At 37.1% G+C, this 25,512-nt stretch overlaps 3 protein-coding genes across 3 annotated transcripts; 1 reads left to right on the forward strand and 2 right to left on the reverse strand.

Moving 5' to 3' along the window:
- Positions 1–2,379: 2,379 nt before the first annotated feature.
- Positions 2,380–8,083, reverse strand: bcl6b (BCL6B transcription repressor). Its single transcript, XM_046851932.1, has 12 exons — positions 7,949–8,083; positions 7,326–7,397; positions 7,005–7,225; positions 6,412–6,645; positions 6,021–6,188; positions 5,725–5,899; positions 5,393–5,625; positions 5,197–5,287; positions 4,888–5,023; positions 4,540–4,670; positions 4,057–4,191; positions 2,380–3,876 (listed from the first exon to the last, which is right to left on the reverse strand). Exons 3-12 carry the CDS (start codon positions 7,220–7,222, stop codon positions 3,727–3,729), a joined length of 1,671 nt encoding a protein of 556 aa, XP_046707888.1. The 5' UTR covers positions 7,223–7,225; positions 7,326–7,397; positions 7,949–8,083; the 3' UTR covers positions 2,380–3,726.
- Positions 8,084–15,190: 7,107 nt separating this feature from the next.
- On the forward strand, positions 15,191–22,487 carry trip6 (thyroid hormone receptor interactor 6). Its single transcript, XM_046851897.1, is given in 11 exon segments — positions 15,191–15,405; positions 17,153–17,369; positions 18,071–18,225; positions 18,824–18,928; positions 19,208–19,259; positions 19,262–19,773; positions 20,432–20,522; positions 20,619–20,788; positions 21,412–21,590; positions 21,812–21,932; positions 22,047–22,487. Coding segments are annotated over 10 exon segments (1,722 nt in total). The 5' UTR covers positions 15,191–15,405; positions 17,153–17,164; the 3' UTR covers positions 22,179–22,487.
- A 1,374-nt stretch (positions 22,488–23,861) lies between these two features.
- Positions 23,862–25,127, reverse strand: sst5 (somatostatin 5). Its single transcript, XM_046851898.1, has 2 exons — positions 24,851–25,127; positions 23,862–24,581 (listed from the first exon to the last, which is right to left on the reverse strand). The coding sequence occupies exons 1-2, from the start codon at positions 24,986–24,988 to the stop codon at positions 24,402–24,404; spliced, it is 318 nt and encodes a 105-aa protein (XP_046707854.1). The 5' UTR covers positions 24,989–25,127; the 3' UTR covers positions 23,862–24,401.
- Positions 25,128–25,512: the final 385 nt, after the last annotated feature.

Below are 25,512 nucleotides of genomic sequence, written 5' to 3' on the forward strand. Positions count from 1 at the left end.
ATTAGAGCGTTGTTGTTTTATTTTTTTGTTTTTTTCGTTAAAATGTTAAATTATTTGTTTCAATGTAAAACAATAAAAAAGTGACTAGATTAAGGTTTTGTTGAGCCTGACTTGTGAAACCAACTTGTTTGGTTCTATATAGGAATAGGGCCAGCTAAAGTTATACATTTGGCTGGGATATGTCTATTCCATGGGCCACATGTGGCCCAAGATCTGGCAACAAGTCCTGGTCCAGTCATATATTGTAATTAATTGCTGTATTTGGGACAAGTGAAAGTGGGCCCATCACTGATCAAAGAGTTAAATGAACAGTTTGAAGATAGATATATGCGGAATATATTTACGGGATATTATTATCTGGGAGGCCCTCTAGACCATTTATGGTATGTGATCATTTATTAAATAAACAATTAATAAATTAGCTGCAGTAGCAGAATAACCATTAAAAGAGGTTATGAAAATGCAGATTGTGCACAAATTGGTAATTGACCCTTGTTATTAGCAGAATATTAGGGTAAGCTGCATGTGTTTGTTAAAAAAAATCCAGTATTTGTAGGAATGCAAAGCTGAAACTGAGTATGAAATGACATATTAGACTTGTAGACATCAGGTACAAAACCACATATCCAAAACTAGACTAATGACAGTCTAAGTGGTTTAAAATTTTAAGAAATATATTGTTGACGTGGCTGTTGATATGCTAAAACTGTGTATAAGTTTGCTGTTGTACAATATTCAGAGAAATGGCATGTGAAAGGGCATGTACTGGGATGATGCACTTCAAGAAACAAAATATTCAGCACCACACAAAGACCATTTGCTTGTGAAATTCCTCAGCTGAATCATGAAAGCAGATACTCCGTCACTGGCCAACAAATGTAATGTTCCTTGTTCATGTCCATGTTCATCATTTACACAGAAAGTCAAACTCAAATAAAACAAAACATGTTTTATAATTTTTTTTTCTCGGTTTTCTTTTTATTCATATTCAAAAGGAATGCAAATGAAACAAACAAAAAAAAAAAGCAGAGTAGCGTGAAGAAACAGTCAATGCAATGAAAATAAAACTACTTATACATTTTACCTGCGGGTGGGAGGGGGAGAAAATAATATTTTTCTTCGCAAGTAGCTGTGTTTTTTTGCTGTCACATTAACCCGTAATTTGAGCAACCCAACTAATCGATAATGGCATTTGTTGACAACAAATTTCATTATCGATTATTATCGATATTATTGTTTCAGCCCTATAATGATCACTCCAAGGTCATAGCTTTAGTAAATGAAAGTGGCATTTATGGAAGAACTGGCTTGTAATCAGACAGCTACCAGACAATATGGCTATTCTTCTCTCACACAACATTACTGTATTTCTATCTTTCATCTAAGAGAAACAATTGAAGGAACTCTGCCCAGTTCCCTGGATTGCAGCTTACTTTGGCAATCACTGTCCCTATAACACTGGCTTGAGCAGAAAGGGGATTTTTGTAGTAGGAATTTTTCTTATCTAAGGTCAGCAGCAGGCAGAGAAAGCATCATCAGATGTACTATAATACCAGTAATGTCTGGATGACAGCATAGAAATGGAATGGAAAATGAAAATTAATATTATCATTAATGAATTAAGAAGCCACAGGTTGACTGCAATATATAGTATCCTGATTGAGTGCAGTGAATATTATCACATACCTGCAAGTCTGGTTTTACATATCTAGTGTTTTATCTCACTTTTATTTTAGCTGTCATTGATTTATTTGTTATTAACGTTTTGCAAGACAAATAAACTGTGAATTCACTGTGTACTGTCAGCTTTATATAGTTGAAATGACAAAAGCTTCTTAACTTGACTTGACTTAAAACAATCCAAAGCTAACAAGACCTTGCAGTTGTGTTTGGTCTTTATAGGTTTAATAACAGACTGCAAAGCCTTGATATAGCTTTGGGACATAAGTACCCATGAACAAGCATGTTTAGCATTTATTTTAAGATAATGATGATGATGATGATGATGATGATGATGATGATGATTAATAGTAGTAGTAGTAGTAGTAGTAGTAGTAGTAGTAGTATTAAGAGCAATAATAATAATAATAATAATAATAATAATAATACATTTAGTATATTTCCTTCAGGAAGACAATATGATATAGAAACAAGTTCAGCCATGCTAATGGTATGAATACTGGGAAAGAAAATGTGCAAAAATACAACATAGATGATCTAATCAGAGGAAGGAAGGATGAGGAGGAGAAGTCTTTTAGGTTCAGAGATAAAGCAACATGACTCAAAACTTGACCTTGGCCCTTTGATAATTTCATGAAACATATTATGTTTGGATCAGTGTAAATTAATTCTGCTGAAAAAATATATTCAGTACTTTGATTTGTTGAAGTATGTTTTTAATACCCTTTCAGAAAATTCTTGCATAGACATTTTTTGATTCTCATATCTACAAGTACAGTGACCACAGACTGATACAGTACACACACAATGACCACAGACAATATAGTTCCAATTTAAAGAAATTAATTTAATTTTAATTTATATAAAATAAGTCTTGTCTTTGTCCAGCAAAAGAACTTTAGATTTGACAAAGTCAATAATATCTTCATCCACAGCATCAACCTTTACATTTATTCTGTCTGGCTTGTTTGAGTCCTTGGCCTGCTTGGACTCCAAGACAATCAAAAACATCAACATAATATAGCTTCCTTCAATCAAAAATCGAGTTCTTACCAAATCCAGGATTCAAGACAACATCTATAGCAGTGTTACTATAGGCTCCAGGCCTTTTGAATTAGTATTGGCAAAATAATTGTTAGTGCATAAGTAACTAGAAAATATCAATAAGTATGAGAACATGACAACTAGAGACTTACTGAGATACAACCAAGCAAATAAATGTTCTCTTATTCACAAAGAAAAAGAAAACAAACTGGTACGTACTTAAATGTAAATCCAAACATGAGTAAATACCTAAAGCATAGTTTTTCTTACTTGCATACACATTCTTCCACATTACAGACAAAAAAGTACAATTTCACACTCTAACCCGAACTCTCTTTCTTTATCCTTCTTAAACATACACATCCTTTCATCACACTTTTCTTGTCCATCACTTCACATGTCAATATTTCACCCATTTTCCTTCTTAAAATCATATCCATTTATTACCCAACCTACTTCACTTATATCAATCTAAACTCCTACCACATTCCTCCACAAACCATTTACACTACTTTAGGAATTGTAATTTATAGAAGTGAAATATTTCTTGTAGTTCAGACAGCTGTAAAGTTTGCAGTTTACTGTTGATTCACTGTAATATTAATTTCATAATGTAATTAATAATTAAACCTAACACTCTGTTCTTTTTAATGTGCCGTCTCTGTCTTTTGTCCACAGATTTTTAAAACCAAGTGAGAAAGAGAACACTAAGCCAGGCAAATAAATAATAAAAAAAAAAGTAGAAAAATATGATTACTAATAATATTCAGCACGTCTAGCGCAGGAGAACAGCATTTCTGGAAGGTGTTTTTCTGTTTTGATGTAAATATGCTTTCCAGGAATGCAACACTCCACCTCATTTTGTAAAACAAGCATAATGTTTCAAATGGAGCAGTTTTGTAAGCCTTGGCATAGATCGGAAGTTATGATAAACCTGAATGGAATAAAAAATACTCCAATACTTGACAGGGTAGAAAAAGATATTGTAAAAATGGTTGACCCTTAGGAGGCTTGCAGTATGGCTGGTCCAGTGTGGTACGGATCAGCCAGGACTTTATAGCGTATTTTGGTGTTGGTAACAGCACCATGCTTCTGCCTCAGATGAAGCCTCAGCTGGCTCTTATGACGAAAACGCAGATCACACTTCTCACACTGATACATATGGAGAAAAGAAACAGAGGAAAACAACATATAAAATAAATATTAAATAATTATATTTTTTCTTCTTTTGTACAAATATAATACAGCTGATTATTTTACAAATAGTACAACACAAAAACAATTTACTAATCTTAAGTGTGACTCTGCATGTGTGTTACTAAATACTCACACTGTATGGTTTTCTCCTGTGTGAATGCGCAAGTGGCTCTTCAGTGTCTGCAGGTGACGGAAACGTGTTCCACAGGTGTGGCATGGGTATGGCTTCTCCCCAGTGTGGATCAGAACATGGGCACGCAGGTGAGCCACCTACACACACACACACACACACACACACACACAGACACACACACAGACGCACAAAAACACACACAAAACAGTAAGTGATCTGGGTATATACTCGATGCTTTTTTATGCTTTTTTTTGCATTCTAGATTTTATAATAGAATCATTGTGGATGTGTTTACTCTACTGTAGTTTTTCTGTATACACATCATGGTAACTGTAATATTGAAGTATAATAGTTTTTTTTTATGTATTTATTTATTTATAAGCACATGCATATTATTTTTTGGTAATAGTGGGACGGAGAAGTGATAAAAATCACAGATTAAATATAATAAAATCACTGTGTAACAGGAGAATGTGGTTCATTACCTGAACAAATCGAGCACCACAGGTGTCACAGCGATATGGCTTCTCTCCTGAGTGAATGCGAGAATGGGTCTTCAAATTGGCTGGACGATTAAACTGCGCCCCACACACATCACAGCGGTATGGCTTTTCTCCTATATTAATGTAGAAACAAGGCAGGGTGGTTTAAATTAAGATGAAATGAAACTTTGTGTGAAAGTTTAACAATTATCCTTTGTCACTCTTGATGAATGAGCACATCTGCTAAATGCAAAAAAAATGATGTACAATGTGTCATTAGAAAACGTGTATTTAACATTGGTAAACATTGTTAATACATTTAAAATGATTGTCTGAGATGTAGCCTCTTACCTGAGCAGGTAGGTTTTGTGTTTCCTTGATTTCCTGAATAACAAATCACTGGAGAGTGATTCTCAAGCTTGACTGGAAGCTTTCCAAATGTATGGATATTCTGTTTGGTGCTGTTTAGCAAAGGGGGGAATGGGCTCTGATACAGAGAGAAGAAATCTAGGGACAACAAGAGATCACAGACTCTGTTATTTTTACACAATCACAATTAACTGCACACGATTAATACAATAAATATTTTCATGCAAATTCATTTTTAACTTTAGTTTATTAAGTATATTTTATTAGAAAGAAAGACTGTGCTGTCTGTACCTCTCTTATCCTGGGAAGTAGCTGCTGGTGGTCCTTTGTAAGTGTCTGCTGTGTGTGGTGATAATCCTTGGTAGGCCATGAAGGGGTTTGTCTAAAAAACATTTTTTTTTAATAATCTAATGCTGATTTCTCATTTATATATACATATAAATATTTCATCATATATTATATCATATATTCCATCACTTGAACTTACATATCCTTTAAGCCATGTCCAGCAGGTAACCATGCCTCATCAGACAGTTTGGGTGTTACATCTGCCTGATCACTATCGCTAGAAGAGGAAGAGTGGTCAGAAGTTTGGCACTCCTCCCCTGGCCCTTCCTCTTTAATATGTGTAGCACATAGAGGGTTCAGGACAATATATTTGTATTTCTTCCAGTTACAAGCCTTTGGGTCAGGAGTAGGTCTGGATTCAGAAGAACGATGCTGTAAAGAAATAAGTGACACGCACACACACATAAATAAAAAAGTTAAACACTTAAATACATAGCCACATGTAAACACTTATATACAATGTCAGTGTACCTTTAGTTTAGGGGAAAGACTACAACCACTGGACTCAGCAGGTGAGTTAGGCTGACCTCTGGACTGACAGGGACTGCCTGGTGATGGAGTATTTGCAGAGGCTGGTGATTCAGAGCTGGGAGCAGGACTTTTGCATCTTGTTGCCTCTACTGAATTTAATCTCTCACTAAGAACTCTACATAGGAGTCAAACATATGTAATGTGAATTTCAAATAAAATATTTTAAAATTAGTCATTCATATAGATCCAAAATGTCATACAACATCTCATGCTTTCTTCCCTTCTTCCTCTCTCACCTGGCTTGAGCAGAGCGGGGCTCCTCCATGTCCACTGCAGGTCTAGAAGTGGAGGAGGAGAAAGAAGCGTGGCCTGGAGGTGATCTGCCACCTGTGCTGACGGTAAAACTCACATGGGTGTTTTTGGATGCCAGGTCCACCAGATGAGGGCTTACACAAATATTTTCACTGTAAGGGACAGAAGGGTTTAGCTTTCAATAGTCAAATAAAAACACAGTATAACTCAAACCGGAGGATACCATGGTGTATTCTACTGTATATGTAGCAGTGATTTGTACTCTTGTGCTTCATGCATCAGTAAATATATGCTGCATGATTTTGCAGAAAGGTAATATGTTAGTTTACTTTTCTGAACTCCAAGCTCTCCGAATTTGACATGTTCATGTCTCACCTCTTCTGTAAAAAAGCTCGGCAGGTGTCAGCAACATGCTCCATCTGCAGATAGGTGGCAGCAGCGAGCACTCCAGGTGCGGTGCCAGGGCTGAGAGGAAGGCGGGATGTGTACATGAAGTCCAGCAGCAATGCCACACTGCCCGCATCTAGCCCCTCTGGCAGAGTCAGGGAAACCCCTCGTTCTCCCACAGCACCAGTCTTGTGTTTGGAGAACAAGGAATAAAAGAAGCCACTGAGAGGAAAGAGAAAAAGAAAATAAGACACACACACACAAACAAAAATAAATTATATGAAAGAAATACAAAAAAAAAAACACTTTAAATTTGAATGAAAAAAATATATATATATTCTGACAAGACCAGAATTTCCTTCAAAATACGTAATAAAACTGCAGTGCAAATAATAATGGAAACCTGCACAGATATAACTGGCCTCATGAGAATAAAGAATGACATCAATATCTTCAAACAATAAGGTGTTGTGCTGAAAACAGGATCAGCAGAGGAAGGAGGATGGGAAAGGAAAAAAGATGGGAGGGAGTATGAGGGAAAGCAAATGGCCCATGTATCCTGACAATGCCTGCAAACTGACCTGCATGCTATGAGCACTGCACAGTGAGCGTGCAACCGGGCACTGCCCACCAAAAGTGTGGCATCAGTCAGGATGTTGCGATGTCTTAGCTCATTTAAATTAAGCAGAACATCATTAGAGTGGCGCGTGAACTCCTTTACGTATCCCTGGACCTCCACCACCGAGTCACGTCTGGTAGAGTCCTGATAATCCTCCACAGCCAGCTGCATTTTACTCATTGTCTATTAAAAAAAAAAAAAGTATATAATCTCTCTTTACATCACACTGTTTATGCAGTTTTGCATATTTACAGAAAAGAAATAGTTATCATGATTTTCTCACCCTGTATTAGAATTGTAGAGAAAAGAAAATTCGAGATGGATCTGTTTGGGGAGACCAGCTCCCTACTCGTACCTAGAAATAGAAAGATGAATCATTGAATCGAAAATTAGTGCATATCCTAATACAGATAATTCTAATAATATTAATTAAACTATTTAATACCACAATTGAAAAATGTAGTATAGATGTATATATATAATGTAGTCTGTTATATACAGTACAATAAATGTAAGACTATTAAGCAAAACTATTCAATATATAAGTTCAGCAAGTCAGTCATTCGAAAAACTCATGGTTTTCATTGAAAAAACATGCACACTGCAAAAGCATATCATGAAATAAACTAATCCTGAAGAATTATGAAGGATTCAGTAACACTGGGCAGTCAGTCGTTAATTCTGTAAGCAGCAATTGAAGACTCTTGATACCTGAAGAGCCTTCAAAATGCTTTACTTAAGCTTTGTGTGGAGCACAAAATTATTTTTTTAATTAAAAAAATATATATATTGCACTTCCCTCAAGATTCTTTGTATAAAATAGATAGATAATAGATTGTAGATACTCATTGAAGCATACAAATCCAAGTTAAATATATTCTTATAATACTTTAATAGTAAACTTACCCCGACCAGCAGGGACGAGAACACACACCACTGAGTCTTGGTCACTCCTCTCTATCACTGCACATCCAAACCAAACACACAGACTTTTGTGCTCTCTTCTCAGATGTTTATTACAACTGGCTAGGGCAACTGTAGGGAGGAGATCCTTTATAATCTAATGCAGGAAGTTCCATGCGGCTGGGCTGCTCATTTCCTGTGTTGGTAGAAGACATTCTCTTTACACTGATCTGGGAACAGCTTCCCAAACCCTCACGCTGATTTCAAACCACGAGATAGTTTAGCTTAAACTGGCCTGGAAACAGAGCAAAAATTCAAATACCTTTCTGGATCTTTGTTTCCCTTTCCCCAGGAAGCCCACACATGCATTGGAAGAGCCACCGGAAAAGAAACCAGACCTCAACATGTATCAGTTATTTATAGTTGTTTATCGCAAATTTTTCTGTTTTACCTGACTCTAATATAAAGTTATGGCAGGAAGGAGGGGTGTCTGTTTTGGATCTGTAGCCTACCTGTTTATTTGTGTGGGCGAATTTATGCAGAAAATGTGTTAGATTGCATGAGTGGCTAAACAGCAGGGGGTAAGAGTGCGTGCCTGTGTGCTTGTGCGTGGGCACATAGGCATTGTCACCGGGTCATAAGGTCTAATAACACTGTCCAGGAGTTCACTTAACCAAAACAAAACTCCACAACCCTGTTTGACTCCCACCAGGACACAGGAACTGGACTAAAAAGACCAAACAATTTTTAAAGACTTCACAATTCCTCAATCTGCCTTGCCTGTCTATATTTATATATATGCCATATAATCATAAATCTTTAGGTTTATCCCATCAACGATAGTTGCAGTTGTTAATTAAGAAAATTAACTAAATTTTACTTGTTTACTTGTTGACTGTCTTTTCAAACTGTGTCTTGTCTTCCAGCAGGACAGTAATCTTAACCATACTTCCACATCAGTAACAAAGTGGCTTCAGGGCAACAACATTAAAGTATATTAGTAAAGCCCTCAAAGAATCCTCTAGGAAAACCAAACTGAAAAAGCAAGGCGCAAGCAAGGAAAGCAAGAAGCAAGGAGGCCCTTAAAGATGAATGCTACAACAATTTTGTCATGGAGAATGGACAAAAAGTATTATAAGAAATTTGTGGAAAGCTACTCCAAGCATTAGAATTAATTAAAGCATATTAAAAGGCAATGTTATATACTCTAAAGTGAATGTACAGTTTGTCTAATTGAATTGAGAAATATTAAAGAATAGTCTTTATTTGCCACAAATACATTACACTGAAAACTGTTCTTTGCATATCCCAGCTGGCCTCGAAGCTGGGGTCAGAGATGATATGGCGCCCCTGGAGGGCAGAGGGGTAAGGGCCTTGCTCAAGGGCCCAAGAGTGGCAGCTTGGCGATTCCAGGGCTTAAACCACTGACCTTCCGACCAGTAACCCAGCACCTTAACCACTGAGCTACCACTCCCCCGGTTACCTAATTAGTAACCTGCTGTATATTAGCACGTTTTGTGCAATGTCAGAATTTATTAATATCAAACTTGATAGACATAGACGACTATGGGTGATGAGAAAATATTATGCCATGCCAATAGAAAAGCTTTCTATTCAGTCGGTGTGGTTAAAGGTGAAATGTGTCACCTTTAGAAACTTTTTTCTCAGCATTGTTAAACAAAGACTAAAACCGGAAACTACAATAGTTTCATATCATACAGAGTGACAGCTGGATTCTATGAATTTAAGTGATTTTTGCACACATATTCTCACATAAATGCAGAGTACAGTAAATGACTTCTATACTATGCATATCTTTATAGTAACATCTGAATTGTTACATCATGAATTACATCTTTAGTCTTTACTAAAAAAATGTAATTAAACAAACTATAAAGAGAGAAGATTGATCTAGGACTGATGCTCATATTCAAGATCACAGATAATATTCAGAAAATCACATGGGCTGATACTTTGCAGATCCGGGTCCTGCCCTCATACTAGAAAATCCTGTGCAGAATTGCTGCCAGGTCAGTGGGTGAAGCAAGATTAAACACCCTGCTCAGACTGCTGACATGAGCTTTCGGCCATATCAATCTGACTTCCTGTGACTTTGTGAATTTGCGAGCGTGTGTGTGTTTCATAGCCCTTGTTATGGGCATAGTGAGGAAGGAAATAGGAGAGTGAGAAAAAAAAGTATACAGGGTAATACCCTTCTTTTACAACTGAAAAACAACACCCAAAGAAATGCAGCACACAGATGTACAGGAACCATGGAACACCCTCTCCGCCCCCTACAACCTCCACATCTCCTCGATGCTTCCTGTGAGCACCACATACACACACTTACTGAGCCATGCATGAAACGCCTGCACAGGACATCCGTCAGTTTTAGTGGAGAATGAGAATGGGGATATGGGGCCCACTTAGGTCTCCAATAGGTTCAAAACAAATTGGAAGTTACCTCATTTTGAACATTCTACATAGTTCATGGAGAGGTTCTGGCACACAAACAACACTGGCACATTTTCAGGTATATATCGAATGAGATAGATATGGCCATATATATCAGGTATTGTAGATATGATTAAAAGGTTTAGGTGATTGTTTTGCTAAATTATTGTACAAATTGTATTTTTGTCCTTTTATTCTTACCATTTGAGAAAAGAACTGAAATACCAATCATTGTGCTATCTTTCTTTGAGAGTCTACAGTCCAGCAGATTTTCAGATGCACGTTCATGCTGTTAATCTCTAATTCTAGTACATTCCGGCAGACTGCAATCAGATCTGGTAACTGCGAAGACCACTGAAGAACACTGATCTCATTGTCATGTTTATGAATCCAGTCTGAGATCACTTTTGCTTGTGACATGGTGCATTATCATACTGGACGAAGCCAAAAAGGGATGCACATGGTTAGTAACAATTTTGAAATAGGCTGTCGCGTTCAAGTAATGATGGATTGGTATTAATGGCCTCAATGTGTGCCAAAAAACATACCACCTCTTTTTACCAGCCTGGACTGTTGACACAGGCAGGCTGGGATTGTGCTTTTGGTGCCAAATTCTGACCCTGCCATCTGTGTGCCTCAGCAGCATCATCAGTTTTCATCATGTTTTGCCCAATGCAGTCTCAGATTTTGGTGCTTGGCTGACAGAAGAGGAACTTGATGTAGTCTTTTACTGTTGTTAGCATCTGCCTTATTTGCCTTTTTTGCTTACTATAACTGTACAGAGTGGTCAATGTAGCCTTTCTGTCAGATTAAACTAGATTAGCCATTCTACTTTGAGCTCTCATAAGCAAGGCATTTGCATCCACATAACTATTTGCCTTTTTAGTACTATTTTAAGTAAACTCTAAAGATTCATATAAGATCTGCAGCTATAGAAATAGTAAAACGATGGTCAAAATCATTAAGATCCCATGTAAACATTATCAGAGGCATTTGGTTTGTATTTGCATGTTTTTATGTTTTGCACTGATTGCATTTAATTGGCTGAGGAGATAACTGTATAAGTAATATATCCTAAAGTTCTCATTGAGTGTAGATGGTTCCTGAAATATTGTGGACACCTTGTTGCTGCTGAACAATATGGTCAAAATCCTTGAGCATAAACTACTAATTTCTATGACCTTTAGTTTTGCTTATAATTATTACTGAAATAATTCACCTAAATGTGATCTTGAAATGCAGGTCAGCAGTAAATGCTTACCAACAACAAAACAAATGTGTGATTTTGAGACTTGTGATTTGACTAAACAAACAGCCAATACACTTACATAAGTCGGAAGTATCTTTTGGACTGGGGTGTAAAGTGCATGTGTCATTGTGTTCATGTTTGTTTTGATGGAGCATAGAATCAATTGTGTATTTTGTGTGAGGGAGACTGAAAAAAAAGAGAGAAAGAAAACAACATAAGAAAAAAAAAAATAAGGAGATGTGGGTCTAGGCAACTTCCAGGCATTGTGCGAGTAACGGAAGAGAGGGGGTGGCCGAGGAAAAGTGAGAACATTACTGAAGGAGGTTCACCAATTAGCGGAAACTGCACAGTCTGTCTGACTGGCAGCAGCACCACTTTTATCATTATTTTACACTTTTATCCAGTGCTCTGTGTTGCACCAATGTCTTATAGCACTCTTTTACTCTTTGGGTGGGGTACATCTCTGTGTATTCTGCAGGTCTATATCTGTTTAGGAATATAATGCATTATGAACTAAAACATTTCTAATCAGATTCTCTGTATTTTTATATATGTAGATTTGTAAAGAAAATTGTGACTGCAATTTATTTCAAAGCTAGTTGAAATGCATTCATTAGTTGAAATGGTTTATTTATCTACATTTAACAATCAGTCCAATAGTCGAAAATCATGTGCAACTTTTAATTACAAAAGATGGAGGTATATTTTGTTTAAATTGACCACACAAAAAAAAAAATTATTAATCGGGATTTTGAAATATCATACAAGCACATGCAACAATAAAAAAATACATTAAAACCACAAACATATAGGAGGATGTATATTTTTTATTGTAGTTTATAGATCACTTACAACAAAATACAACTGTTACAGCTGTTAAAACAATAATTGCAGCCATGATAAACTGTTTCTTCCTGTTGAAGCTGTTGTGGACATATAAGGACATATATGAGAGCTATCCGGAAGGGCTGAAGTGGAAATGGGGGATTGTTTGTCCTCTTTAGGAAGGTGACAGAAGGCAGAAACATGGAAAAAAAAACCTGAGACAAACAATAAAGAGAATACTAAAAAAGAGCTTCATTTGAAGTGAAGATAATGTGAACTGTAGAAAGTGTGTATGCATTCTTTTTCTTGTGTATTTTTTATATCTTTATTATATATTGTTTATATTAATCTGCTATTAACTATTGTAGCTTATAATTTAAATAGCTATTTTTTGTTGACAAAAGTAAACATGGTTAGATTTGGGTGCTAAGTACTATTAATTAGATGTGAATCATTATCATTTAATAGAAGGGCAAGGATAATAATATAAGCATGAGTGTGTGGCAAAAGTGTGAATAATACACTATTCATTTCCTCTTCAGTCTCTCAGAATGGTGAAATAATGTTGTAAAGCGAAAAAGGCTATGTGGAAATGAATGAATCACTCAGGACTGACATCTACCACACGGTCATGTGAAAACTAGAGAAAGTGGGGTAAGATGATATTACTTTCACAGGCATAAAATCCATAATGAACACAATCAATTCAATTAAGTGTTTCTTTTTCCTTGCCAATAATATAATTTCATTCATAGGTTCAAGTTTTGAACCTTTACTATTAGTTATTTTTCAGGTATATATTTGTAGGCGGCCCCAGTGCAAAACTTATCAGCACCCCCTAACCTACATAACACTGACAAGAACTTTTTTGGGTAGTGGTCCACTGCAGTAACTTGCATTAACTAACATCTAGTTCTTCACATGTGCTCAGTTTCTGACCAGAGGACTGTAGGAGTGATTTTTTACTTGTTGGACTATTTGCAACCCAGCAGAGATACTAAGTTGTTTGTTGAAAACTGCATATATTATTATATGCACAGAATGCATGTCTTTTATATGCTTACGTGAAAAGCTATGGCTAGGTATTGTATACTCAGTCTTTTATGAAAACAGGTGGAACCTCCAGACCTTTCATATACAGGTGCCTCTCAATGAATTAAATTCTATTTATTTTAGTAATTGAATACAAACAGAATGATTTCTGTAGCTCAAAAAATTTTAATAATTGTGAAAAAGTTCAATATTGGAGACTCGTGGTGTCACACTCTAATCAGCTAATCAAATTCAAACACCTGCAAAGGTTTCCTGAGCCTTTAAATGTTGTCTCAGTCTGGTTCAGGCTACACAATCATGGGGGAAGACTGCTGACTTGATAGTTGTCCAGAAGACGGTCATTGACACCCTGCACATAGAGGGTAAGACACAAAAGGTCATCGCTAAAGAAGATGCTGTTCAAGAGTGCTGTTTCCAAGCACATTAATGGAAAGTGGAATGGAAGGAAATAAAGTTGTAGGAAAAGGTGAAATGAAGCCCATTCAAGAATTTAGGGGAGATTCACAACGAGTGGACTGCAGCTGGAGTCAGTGCTTCAAGAGCCACCACGCACAGATGTACCCGTGGGCTGCAACTGACGCATTCCCAGTGTAAAGCCACCGTGTCTTACCTGGGCAAAGGACAAAAAGGACTGCATTATTGCTCAGTAAGCCAAAATCGTCTTTTCTTAGATGAAAGGATAGAAAGTTGTGCATTTCATTTGGAAATCAAGGTCCCAGAGTCTGAAAGAAAAGAGTGCAAACTTTACACAGGACCTCAGTCCGTGCTGGTTTGGGGAGTCATGTCATCTGCTGGTGTTAGTCCACTGTGTTTTATCAAGTCCAAGATCAGCACAGCCATCTACCAGAATGTTTTGGAGCACTACATGCTTCCCTCTGCTGACCAGCTTAATGGAGATGCTGATTTCATTTTCCAACAGGTTTTGGCACCTGCCCACACTGCCAAAAGCACCAAAAGTTGGTTAAATGACCATGGTGTTGGTGTGCTCGACTGGCCACCAAATTCACCACACCTGAACCATATAGAGAACCTACCAGGTATTCTCCAGAGGAAAATGAAAAACAAGAGACCAAAAAATGCACATGAGCTAAAGGCCATTGTCAAAGAAAGCTGGGTTTCCATACCACCTCAGCAGTGCCACAGACTGATCACCTCCATGCCATGCTGAATTGAGCCAGTAATTAAGCAAAAGGAGCCCCTTCCAAGTATTGAGTACATATACAGTAAATTAACATACTTTTTAGAAGGCCAACAATTCACTAAAAATGAAGTGAATACTTATGAAGTATTCAAATATTTTGAGTGAATTGGTGGGTTTTTGTTAAATGTGAGCCCAAATCATCAAAATTAAAAGAAATAAACACTGGAAAAATCTGTGTGTGATGAATCTATATAATATACGAGTTTCACCTTTTGAATTGAATGACAAAAATAAATCAACCTTTTAATGCTATTCTAATTTTTTGATTATACAGGTGCATCTCAATAATATTTCAATTAAACGGATGTTTTAATTATATTCAAAATGCATTTTCACGTAAATGTACAAATGCATTTGAAAATAATATAGCATATTTATTTATTTATAGATCAAACTAGTATTATGCCAAGTAAGGATTACGGGCGGATTGGTGGCTGGTTTTTATTTCTGTAGGTGAGGATCAGTGCCATCTGTCATATTCCAATACGGGATACTGACTGCATGGCGCAGCTCGCGCGCCCCTCACCGAACTGACGTCACGGGCTTAGAAGGTCGCCACGGGCCCCGGTATCCACGGGGGAGAGGGTCTGAGTCTTGGTGGGATGAAGTCGGTGTACAAACTGCTCAAAAACTCGTCAACTTGACCCACGCAACACGTCGAATGCACGGCGAAGAAACGTAGGCCATTTTCCTGTTGTTTTTCCTGCGCCTCGTTGAGGGTGTGTGAGGGAAGTGATAGGTGTTCATCCTGGTCTAGGCTTAAGCTACAGTTAGCATTCTCGTACAAACACATAGACGTTGTATTTTGCCTTTAACAGAAAAAATATCCTTTATATCAACTCCTAATTTCAATATTTAGTGAAATTCGGATGAAAAGGCGAGAGCGCTGTTGTATTTTGCACGCCATTTGTTTTACATGAACAAAAAAAGTGTCTAGTAGCTACAATGCATGGATTTGAAGATCTACTCGCCCTCCGCGCGCACCAAATGTAAAATATATATAATATATATATATATAAAAAAAAAGAATCTAGAGAGGAATGGATATACATTAAAAGACTCAAATCTGTTTAATTTTGAGTCGAATGAGTGCGGCTGTAGACGTGGTGGAATAAAGCCAGCATTTTGAGCAGCAGGAGAAGGAAGAGGGGGAGGTACGGACACTGATAAAAAAAAAAAATTAACGCTGCATTTTTCCGGTTTTTACACAATAATCTAAACGCGGATTTTAGAAAAACGGTTGATGAGATGATTTGAGTCGCTTTATGGCGACGATTTACACGTTTCTTTTGATCTCCGAGTTGAAAGCGGTCCCGGCGGCACCCTCCCACTGATGGTAAGAGTGTAGCGGCGACTCTGATACACTTACCGGCGAGTGTAGCTTGTTTCCGGACTCGCCGCCTTTTTAATTTCATAAGAAGGCATTATGTGCAAACCACGATTGTGACTTGTGTTTGGATGTTGGCCAGCAGTCCTCGGAGTTGAGTTCGCTCCTGAACGAAGCCGGTGTGGTGTCGGTACACAGCTCGTTACATCTCCTGCTTGTTTTGGACGCAGGCCTGTAGGTTTAGAGTAAACGTTAACCGAGCACTTGGGTTGTTCAAAGATAATCCAAAAGTTTATAAACTGGTCTGTGACCTTACATCATAAAAATAGAAATGACCTGTTGCATGTGGTCCTATCAGAACCTGAATTGTGATCATTCTGTTTCAGGTTTAGGCCATTTTTCCCCCCCAATAACCTTCACAATCATCATTGCAGTAGGAAGCGTCCAGTATTCCAGGTTTTGTTCACCATTGTGAAGCAGATATTATTGTACTAGGCCAGCTGGATCGAGCCAAACATTTATTACACAAGATTTCCGATCTTATTTTGATGTAGTGGTTTGTACACAAAGGGTCATATCTAAAAATCAGGACAATAGCTATTGTGCCAATGAGGGATCAAGAGGAGCTTTGCACCTGTGGGAGTTTTGTGTGTAGTATGATGTTTGTTGGAGTACATATGGAATTTCCCTAATGCTTGAGAATAGTTCCCTTTTCCTGCTTTTTAACCAAAGGTTTGTTGTAGCAACTACTTACAATGTGAAGCTTGTAACATACAAAGACCAAGATGAAAAAACTCACCAGGCTTCCATTTGTGATGATGTGCAGTGGCATAATTACTAATAGTGTGATAGCGTCACAAATCAAATATCAGAGTTTGGATAGTAGTTATATACTTATATTCTAACCATACATTTATTTATGGATGAAAAAACTTCATACACAATTTAAATTAATTAAATATATATATATATATATATATATATATATATATATATATATATATATATATATATATATATATACACACACACACACACACACACACAGTGTTATTCTCATGCTTCTTGCATAAAACAAAAAAACCTTTGCTCTGCCAGTGGAAGCCCACTATGTCCAGTTCTTCCTGGGTGCCTTCGAGAACTCTGAGTAGCCCTGAAATATCTGCAGCACAGATGTCACACTCTGGACCTGCTTTCTACAGACCTCCCAAAAAAGGTCCACCTGACCAGAGAGCCAAATATGGTGGGTATGACCAAAATGGACCAGCGGGTGGAAATAGTGTACCTTCAAGGTACATGGCCACTGGACCCTCAGGTGAGAAAGTCTCATACTTTTATATTTTGTTTCCTGTATGTACACACAACGTTGTGCATGCGGTGCAGACCTACAAGATCTACCTAAATGAAAATGTCAGTTGTTGAATGGAATAGTGAATCTTAAGGTGGACATCATACATTACAAGGCCTTTCGTTTAAAATAAGAGAATATACTGCATATGTGAAATTGAAAGTGCCTGGTCTGTTCCAAGTGATGTATTTTTAAAAGTCAATATCTTTATATATAGAAGCATCTCTCGAAATTCTAAATAACTGAGAAACAAGTTCAAACAAACTTCTTTTGGAAATGGTGGTGAATAAAACCTGGTTGGCAAAAAAGCTCAGTCTCCATCTTTTGAATACAGACAAAAATGTACAGTGTGTTTATTGTTGTATATGTTCATAGATCATTAGGGAAGGCTCTGGTTTTGATTCTGTCTTCACCTATTAGTGTATATCTACTGTTATCTTTTTGCAAGTATATTTCTGAGAGCGAAGGGATTATTTGTTAATTTGACTTTAGTATACTAGTAACAGATTACTGGTTTCTGGTTTTCTGTTTGTAAAATGTATAATGAATTTGTTGACAGAGTAAATAAAGATTTCGATACTTAGATGTTCTATGATTGGATGATAAATGATTAATGATAATGAATAATGATTTTTGTTAAACATTGCTGTGTTTGTGTGGTTACTTAGGGGGAAGCATGCATCACCAGCATCAAGACGGTTATTCAGGGCCTCCGTCCTATAACCCACTTTCTCCAAAAGGGGAACACTATTATCCCCCAGGGCCTGGACCCACAGATGATCATCTCTTCTGGAGCACACACATGAAAAGCTATGATCAACACGTGAGTCCAAACCACTGTGTTGCAAATTATGAATCACTGTATTTGAGTTTTTGTTTATGAATAAATACACCAATGTTGTTATTTTAAGACAATGTATCACTTTTAGCATAGTCTCTGACACTTTTCTAGGAATTTGTAATCTCAAATGATTATAAAGGAAATTTTATTTCCTTATTCTTTGCCCTATTTGCTTCCCTATATGTAAATAAAATATATAAATAAAACATCATAAATAAAAACCTATTTCAAATTGTTTTCTTTATATTTTAGTTTGAAATGATCCCAGACTTTGGAGGCTTTGTCGTATTATTTGGCTTGAATCTTCTCCTCACCCTTTGCTGTTTTCTCCCCGTTCCGCCATGTTTCTGTTATCGATGTCTTCTGTGTTACCTGTCCAGAGTTTAGCGGCTGGTGCGTCAGTAATAACGGTCTGTGGGAAACACATAGCTCCGTGTGTAGTTAAATGGACTAAACGAAGCATTTAGGCAAATTATTTGCTTCAATGATTTTCTTTTTGTATTCAAATTACTCAAGTTACTCAAGGAATTGTAGTAAATTGGTGTATTATAAATAAATGTTATTGTCTTGTCATTTTCAGACACGTGGGTCTGATCAACACCTCTCTAGTATTGATGCAGAGATAGATTCCCTTACATGCATGCTGGCTGACATGGATAGCCATTCTCAGAACACAAGCACACAGGTACACTAATACTCTTTTGTTTTATCTTTCTTATTGTTGTTATAGAAATTTAAATAGTTTAAGTGTAAAAATTATTACCATGTAGATATGTAATTGGTGGTAAATTAAATTCTGCTGATCTTGTATTAGAACGATGCCTGCATGTACTGTAATGTGATTGATTTTTATTTTTTATTCATGTGTTTGTAAAAACAAATAAACTGGAATATGTGGAATCCCACTCAAAAATCCAGGTAGCCAAGTGAGTAAAAGATTTACATTAATTTTCATTTTGCACAGCTATACGACAATGTGCCTTACAACAAGCATCTCTACAGCGATCGCTACAAACCATCAATCAGACAGGTGCTCCGTCCCAGAACAGACCATCCATGGGTTACCCTCCACATCCTCAAAGCCAGTACCATCCTTCTCCACCTTATGTGTCCACCCCAAAGCCTGAACACTCCTATCCATCCCCATCATCGTCTGCCCATATACCATACCCCCAACCAGTGCCAGCCTCCTACACCACTGCCTCCACTCCAAGTGGGCCACGCTTTACTGTGCAGGTCAAAACTGCCCAGCCTGTGACTTATTCTCAGAGCGGGAGACAGGCAGAGCAGGCCTACACCCCACCACCTCCTCGCCAGCATGCTACTTGCCCTGCCCCACAGGATCGCCCACATTACACAGATGTCCCAGGACAAGGACAGGGCTGGTACCCACCACCCCCTCCACCAACCCAGCAGGCCCATGGTGATCCAGCAGCTTATAAGGCAAGTTCTGGTAGTGTTCAGGTGCCAAGCAGGGTACAGGGACCACCAGGAAAGAAAGGACAAGAGCAGAGTTTCCAGTCTAGTAAGGTGAGAATTTTCTAGATTTCTTAACTGTGATCTGATTGTGTAGACCAAAACATAACAAACACATGGGCTTTTTAAACATCTAATTAGAGATTTAGTCCCCCTTCACTGTTATTATAATCCTGTCTTTTCTGGGAAGACTTTCATTAGATTCTGAAGCATGGCAATGGGGATTTGCCCATTCAGCTAAAGAGCATTAGGGAGGTCGGTCTCTGATGGCTGTTGCGGAAGCCTGTGGTGCAGTTGGCATTCCAACTACAGTAGGGTTAAGGTCAGAGTTCTGTGTAGGGCACTCAGTTTCATTCACTTGACAAACTATGTCTTTATAGCGTGTACATGGAGGCACTGTCATGATGGAACACGTTTAGTCTCCATAGGGCCTAAAAACGAGTATACAGTGACATGCTTCCAAATTATGTGGCAACAGATTGGGCAGAAACCCACATGTGGATGTGATGGTCTGGTGTCTATGCTTTAGGCCATTTAGTGTGTATGCTGACATTAACCATATTTGCTAATTATCAGGTTTTTTTGTTTTTTGACAAATCAGTGACTGGCTTTATTTATTAATTTTTTCCTTAAATTTTCCAGTTATATTTAAGTGGAAATGTTTGGACATTTGTGAATAGAAACCTATTTGTAAAAAATGTTGCACCACCAGGGAATAGTGCCAAGAGCAGAGGAGGAGTTGGATCGTCTCACTAAGAAGTTGGTGTATGACATGAATCATCCTCCCACAGAGGAATACTTTGGTATTATATCTCACATAACAATGAGTCAATAGTTCATTTAACAAACGTATGATCTTGACACTTAGTTTGCGTTATGCCATTTTGTTTCTCTCTCAGGCCGGTGTGCCAGGTGTGGAGACAATGTTCTCGGTGATGGGAGTGGTTGTATCGCTATGGAGCAGGTTTTCCATGTGGACTGTTTCACATGTATTACCTGTCATGCCCAACTTAGAGGCAAGCCGTTCTATGCACTGGACAAAAAGAGCTACTGTGAGAGCTGTTACATTGTGAGTCTTATTTATTAAATCTTTGTTACTCTGCACCTGTATTTGCTATTTTTGTTTCTCTTTGACTTTTCACATTTTACCCCAGAATTCTTGTTCTTTTATTGCCTTCACATTTTGTTTCTCCTCTCCTCTGTGTTCTTGGGCATAGTCATTCTCGCACCTTCTCATCTGCATAATTCTCCTCGACATCTTAATGCTTTATTTATAGTGGAACTGATGTTAAACCATCCTTTTAATAAGAAGATGATGATCAGTTAACACATACATTACAACAATGTGAAATCCTTTATTCGCGTATCCTAGCTTATTAGGAAGCTCTGGTCAAAGTGCATAGCCAACTAAACAGTACCTCATAAGCAGAGAGGGTTAAGGGCATTGCTTAAGGGCCAAACAGTGACCAATCTGTAACCCCAGGCCTTAACCTTTAAGTTACCACTTCCCCTACTTTTGACATGCAGTTTATCCTTACATGCAGTTCTTTCCTTTACTACCACTTTTTAATTTTCTCATCACAAGATGTGCTGCCCCCTGTCTTGTAATTACTTTCTTAACTAAAATGGAATTCTCCATCTTCTCATTAATCACGCTCTTACTTTTGTTCTTGTTTCTCCAATTTTTCTCAGAGCACATTGGAGCGCTGCTCAAAGTGTTCAAAACCGATCCTGGATCGGATTTTGCGGGCAATGGGTAAAGCGTATCACCCACGCTGTTTCAGCTGCGTAGTTTGTGGCTGCTGCCTTGACGGTGTTCCCTTCACCGTGGATGCCACTTCACAGATTCACTGCATTGAGGACTTCCACAGGTAACTGCAACTGCATTGACATAGACTTTTTCAGTCTTAAACATGTGCCAGCCTTTCTGTCAATACAAGTGTATTCACATGTATACTGCATAATAGGGCAATTAAAAATCTTTTGCATAAAAAATCAACCCTAATCTAGATATGATTGAAAAGCATTTTATATGTAATTCAGTCTAAATTATAGTTGACATATTTGAACACTGTATTTCCTTTGTGAACAGGAAGTTTGCCCCAAGATGCTCTGTGTGTGGGGAGCCAATAATGCCTGAGCCAGGTCAGGAGGAGACAGTGAGAATTGTGGCTCTAGATCGCAGTTTCCATGTCAACTGCTATATTTGTGAGGTAAGCACACACTATTGAAATTAAGGTTTTCAAATTGTCTAAAGCTGAGTAAATGAAGTAATTAAGAAATCATCCGTAATTCAGTCAGAGTTTGAGTACTTGATTGTGTTGCAGGAGTGTGGTTTGCTCCTCTCATCTGAAGGAGAGGGTCGGGGCTGCTATCCTCTGGACGGTCACATTTTGTGCAAGAGCTGTAGTGCCCGACGAATCCAGGACCTCTCTGCCAAAATCTCCACCGACTGCTAACAACAGCTATCTGTTATGTTTCAATGCTTTTTATTTTTTGAGTGATATTCAAAGAAAAGCTCAAAGTAGGGATAGCCCCCTCCCCCCTTCCATCCCCCCCTTTCATCCCCCCTTTCATATTAGCAGACATCTAGGTAATGAAATAATTTCACATGCATTATAGCTGAATTCTACAAACTCAGGGTCTATATTGAAACAGAGCCGTAAAATATGAATGAAGTCTTGCATAGGCCACTTTAGAGGTCAAGTAATATTCTTAACTAAAATAAACACGTTGGTTAAAAAGATTAAAATGCTTATGAGTATAAATTGTGGTTTATATGAGTTGCTGATTTTTCTTATCAGGTGAAAAGGGCACGTTCGGGGTTCTTAAAATATAGCTTTGTCAGCAAGAATCTGTACTATAACTAAACAGAATTGTATTGGATTAACTAAATAATCAAAAGTTAAAATTACCCAGAAAACATGATGAGGTAAATGAGGTAAATTGAACTAAAATCACTTTATTGTACACATTTCCTCAAGCTTATATCTGTATCTGTTGACCCCTTTTTTATACATACAGCAAGGGTCACAGGACAATTTAACTTCTGTGTTATAACATTTTATATATGCTATAACTTTATACTTTGTCTGCTGTTTTTGCAGCACACTAGAATTAACTCTAGAATTGATCATTGTTATTGAAGAAAGCACCATACAGCTTAATACCAGAGACAAAAAGTTTTTTTAATTTTATGCCACATTTTTGTTTTTTTGAGCTGAGACTAGTTTCATTTTGTACCTAAAATCTTACTCTAACCAATGCAGATCAGCATGAAGGCACCTTGTTTAGATAACTATTAAATGAAGGAATTGTAAGCCTATTGTATCATGCATACTGATTTGGAAAGAATAATAGTATTTTAGAAGTAAAGTTGCGTTACAGGGATTTAGAGATGTTGTAAAAAAAAAAAAAAAACCCGTAAGGTAATTATAAGATGAAAGAGGTAAATGATAGAAGGAAGCAAAAAGGAGATTGCTGATATTCAGTTCAGTGCCTTCTTAAAATAAGGTTGCCCCGTTAAAAAAAATCTTTCTGGACTGAATTAAAACATAATTGGTGTAGTCTTGCAATCTTGCACCCCAAAACAATAAAGTACTCTCCTGCTGAACTACATTCAGGTAAATGAGCTTTAAACCTTTTGGTTCTTCCACCTTGTTATTTTGCAGCCCTTGCGGGTCATCTAAATCCCATCCTTGTTTGGGTTTTTTTTGCCATGGAAGAGTTTTTCGATTTTGTGCTCTTTTGCACAAGTGTTCAATATAACATTCTCATTACTTTATTACCTTTTTTTTAATTTCTGTTGGCTAAATAAATGAATTGATTTTGACTGGGCTAAAATAGAATTTCTGATGGTGACGATAGACAGTGATCTGTAATGATTTTAATATACTGTGTTTCTATTTATGAACTTGCACAATAATTATAATGCAAAAACTGTCAGTATTTGCTGTCAAACAAGAGTTTTTTTTTATCAAACTTAAAATTGATTTAGAAATCATTGACAATTGATTTTAAATTGGTTTATAAACAATCCAAGATATTTAGTATTTGTTTCTTTTTATTTTCACTTATTTTTAAGATTTGAACACTCATTCTTCTGCATGTTTTTATTTTTTCCTCTGCTTCATTGCAGAACATTATCAGTGTCCCCTTACTATCTAAAACTTCATGTTTAATTACTGCCTACTGAATATAATTAACAAAGCTCTTCATGCAGCAGAACTTGTGACTTCGTACAGTGCCACCTTTGTGATTTATTGTGATTCTGACACATTTGAGACTACGGTTAAAAAACCCATTCATCGGTACAGCAAGTGAATTTGTGGTGTTTTTTTTTTGTTTGTTTGTTTTTTTTTATCATGGGTGTATGGGGAATGCATCCCATAATTGTTTTAAGAAATGTTAGTTATAAGTACTGCAGATATATAAAACTTTCATGCACTTGTGTCTGAGTCTGAATAGAACAAAGGTTTATTAAAAAAATAATAATAATTGGAATCCATATAATATCCTAAGACACTGTCATGCAACTACAAAATGACTCATTACAGGTCAGACATTTGGTTAAAACACCCAAACCCAAAACTATACACAGACACTTTTATTGCTGGCTACTCAAAATCCAGCTATACAGAAATTGGACTCCACCACACATGAGGGTTGAAAAAGAATATCAGTTAACAGGAGGTAAACGTTTTCCAGAAGAAGTTTCTGCACCCAGCTTTCCGTTCACGTGGGGTTAATGGAAGATGGCGTAGGATGCGGCTCAGCTCCATGTCCTCATCAGAAGGGGTGTCATTCTCATCTGGGATCTCCAGCTCAGAAAGGAGCTTTGGCAGAAGTATTCGCAAATAGTCCTGTGTACACGTAAGATAAAAGATCCAGCAGAGCGTAATTTAAATAATCAAACATTCTCAATTCATTAGACTGAAGAAAAAGTATTAAAATAGTGAAGATTGACAAAATTTTTGCATTCCAAATAATAATGATGATTTTATATATATATATATATATATATATATATACATATATATACATACATACATACACACACTAAAAAGTCAAATTTTACTTAAAAGGATTTTAAGTAAATTTTACTTAAAAGGAACTCACAAATTATTCTCACCTCCTTCCCGTCTTCCTCATTTTGGCGCAAATGAGCCATTAAGTCGTTTCTGGGAGCTGTTCTGACCCTACTCACCAACACAAGAAGGGACAAAGCCAACACCACTACCTGCATTGGATAACTCATCCTAGTGCTCATCTATGTGTCCAGGCCTATTACTATCACCTGGTCCACTAAGCACAGTGGTCCAAGTGCAGTAATAAGAGGATTATATACAAGTCAGAAAGGTGGGTGTCTGGAGATGTGTTATTGGTCTAGAAAGGAAAAGGCGTAAAAAGATATGCGGCCATAGACAGAATATATTATGGATGTGTTTGTGGGAGGGGTAAGCATAAATGTGTGTGTTTATGTGTCAAGATGAAAGTCAGGGTGTGTGAGGAATATCTCAGTAGGGAAAAACTGATAAGGTCAAAGGGAAGTGGTACCTTTTTGATGAGCAAAAACATCTACTTGTAGTAAAAGCTCTAAAGTGGTCATACTACAGTGGTATGAAAAAGTGTTTGCCCTTTCCTGATTTCTTTTTTTTTTTATTTCATGTTTGTCACACTTTAATGTTTCAGATTATCAAACTAATTTAAATATTTGTAAAAGATAACACAAGTGAACACAACATGCAGTTTTTAAATTAAGGTTTTTTTATTAAGGGAAAACAATATCCAAAA

This window comes from Silurus meridionalis, chromosome 6 (genome assembly GCF_014805685.1).
Source record: "Silurus meridionalis isolate SWU-2019-XX chromosome 6, ASM1480568v1, whole genome shotgun sequence".
In the NCBI taxonomy this organism is placed as follows: domain Eukaryota; kingdom Metazoa; phylum Chordata; class Actinopteri; order Siluriformes; family Siluridae; genus Silurus; species Silurus meridionalis.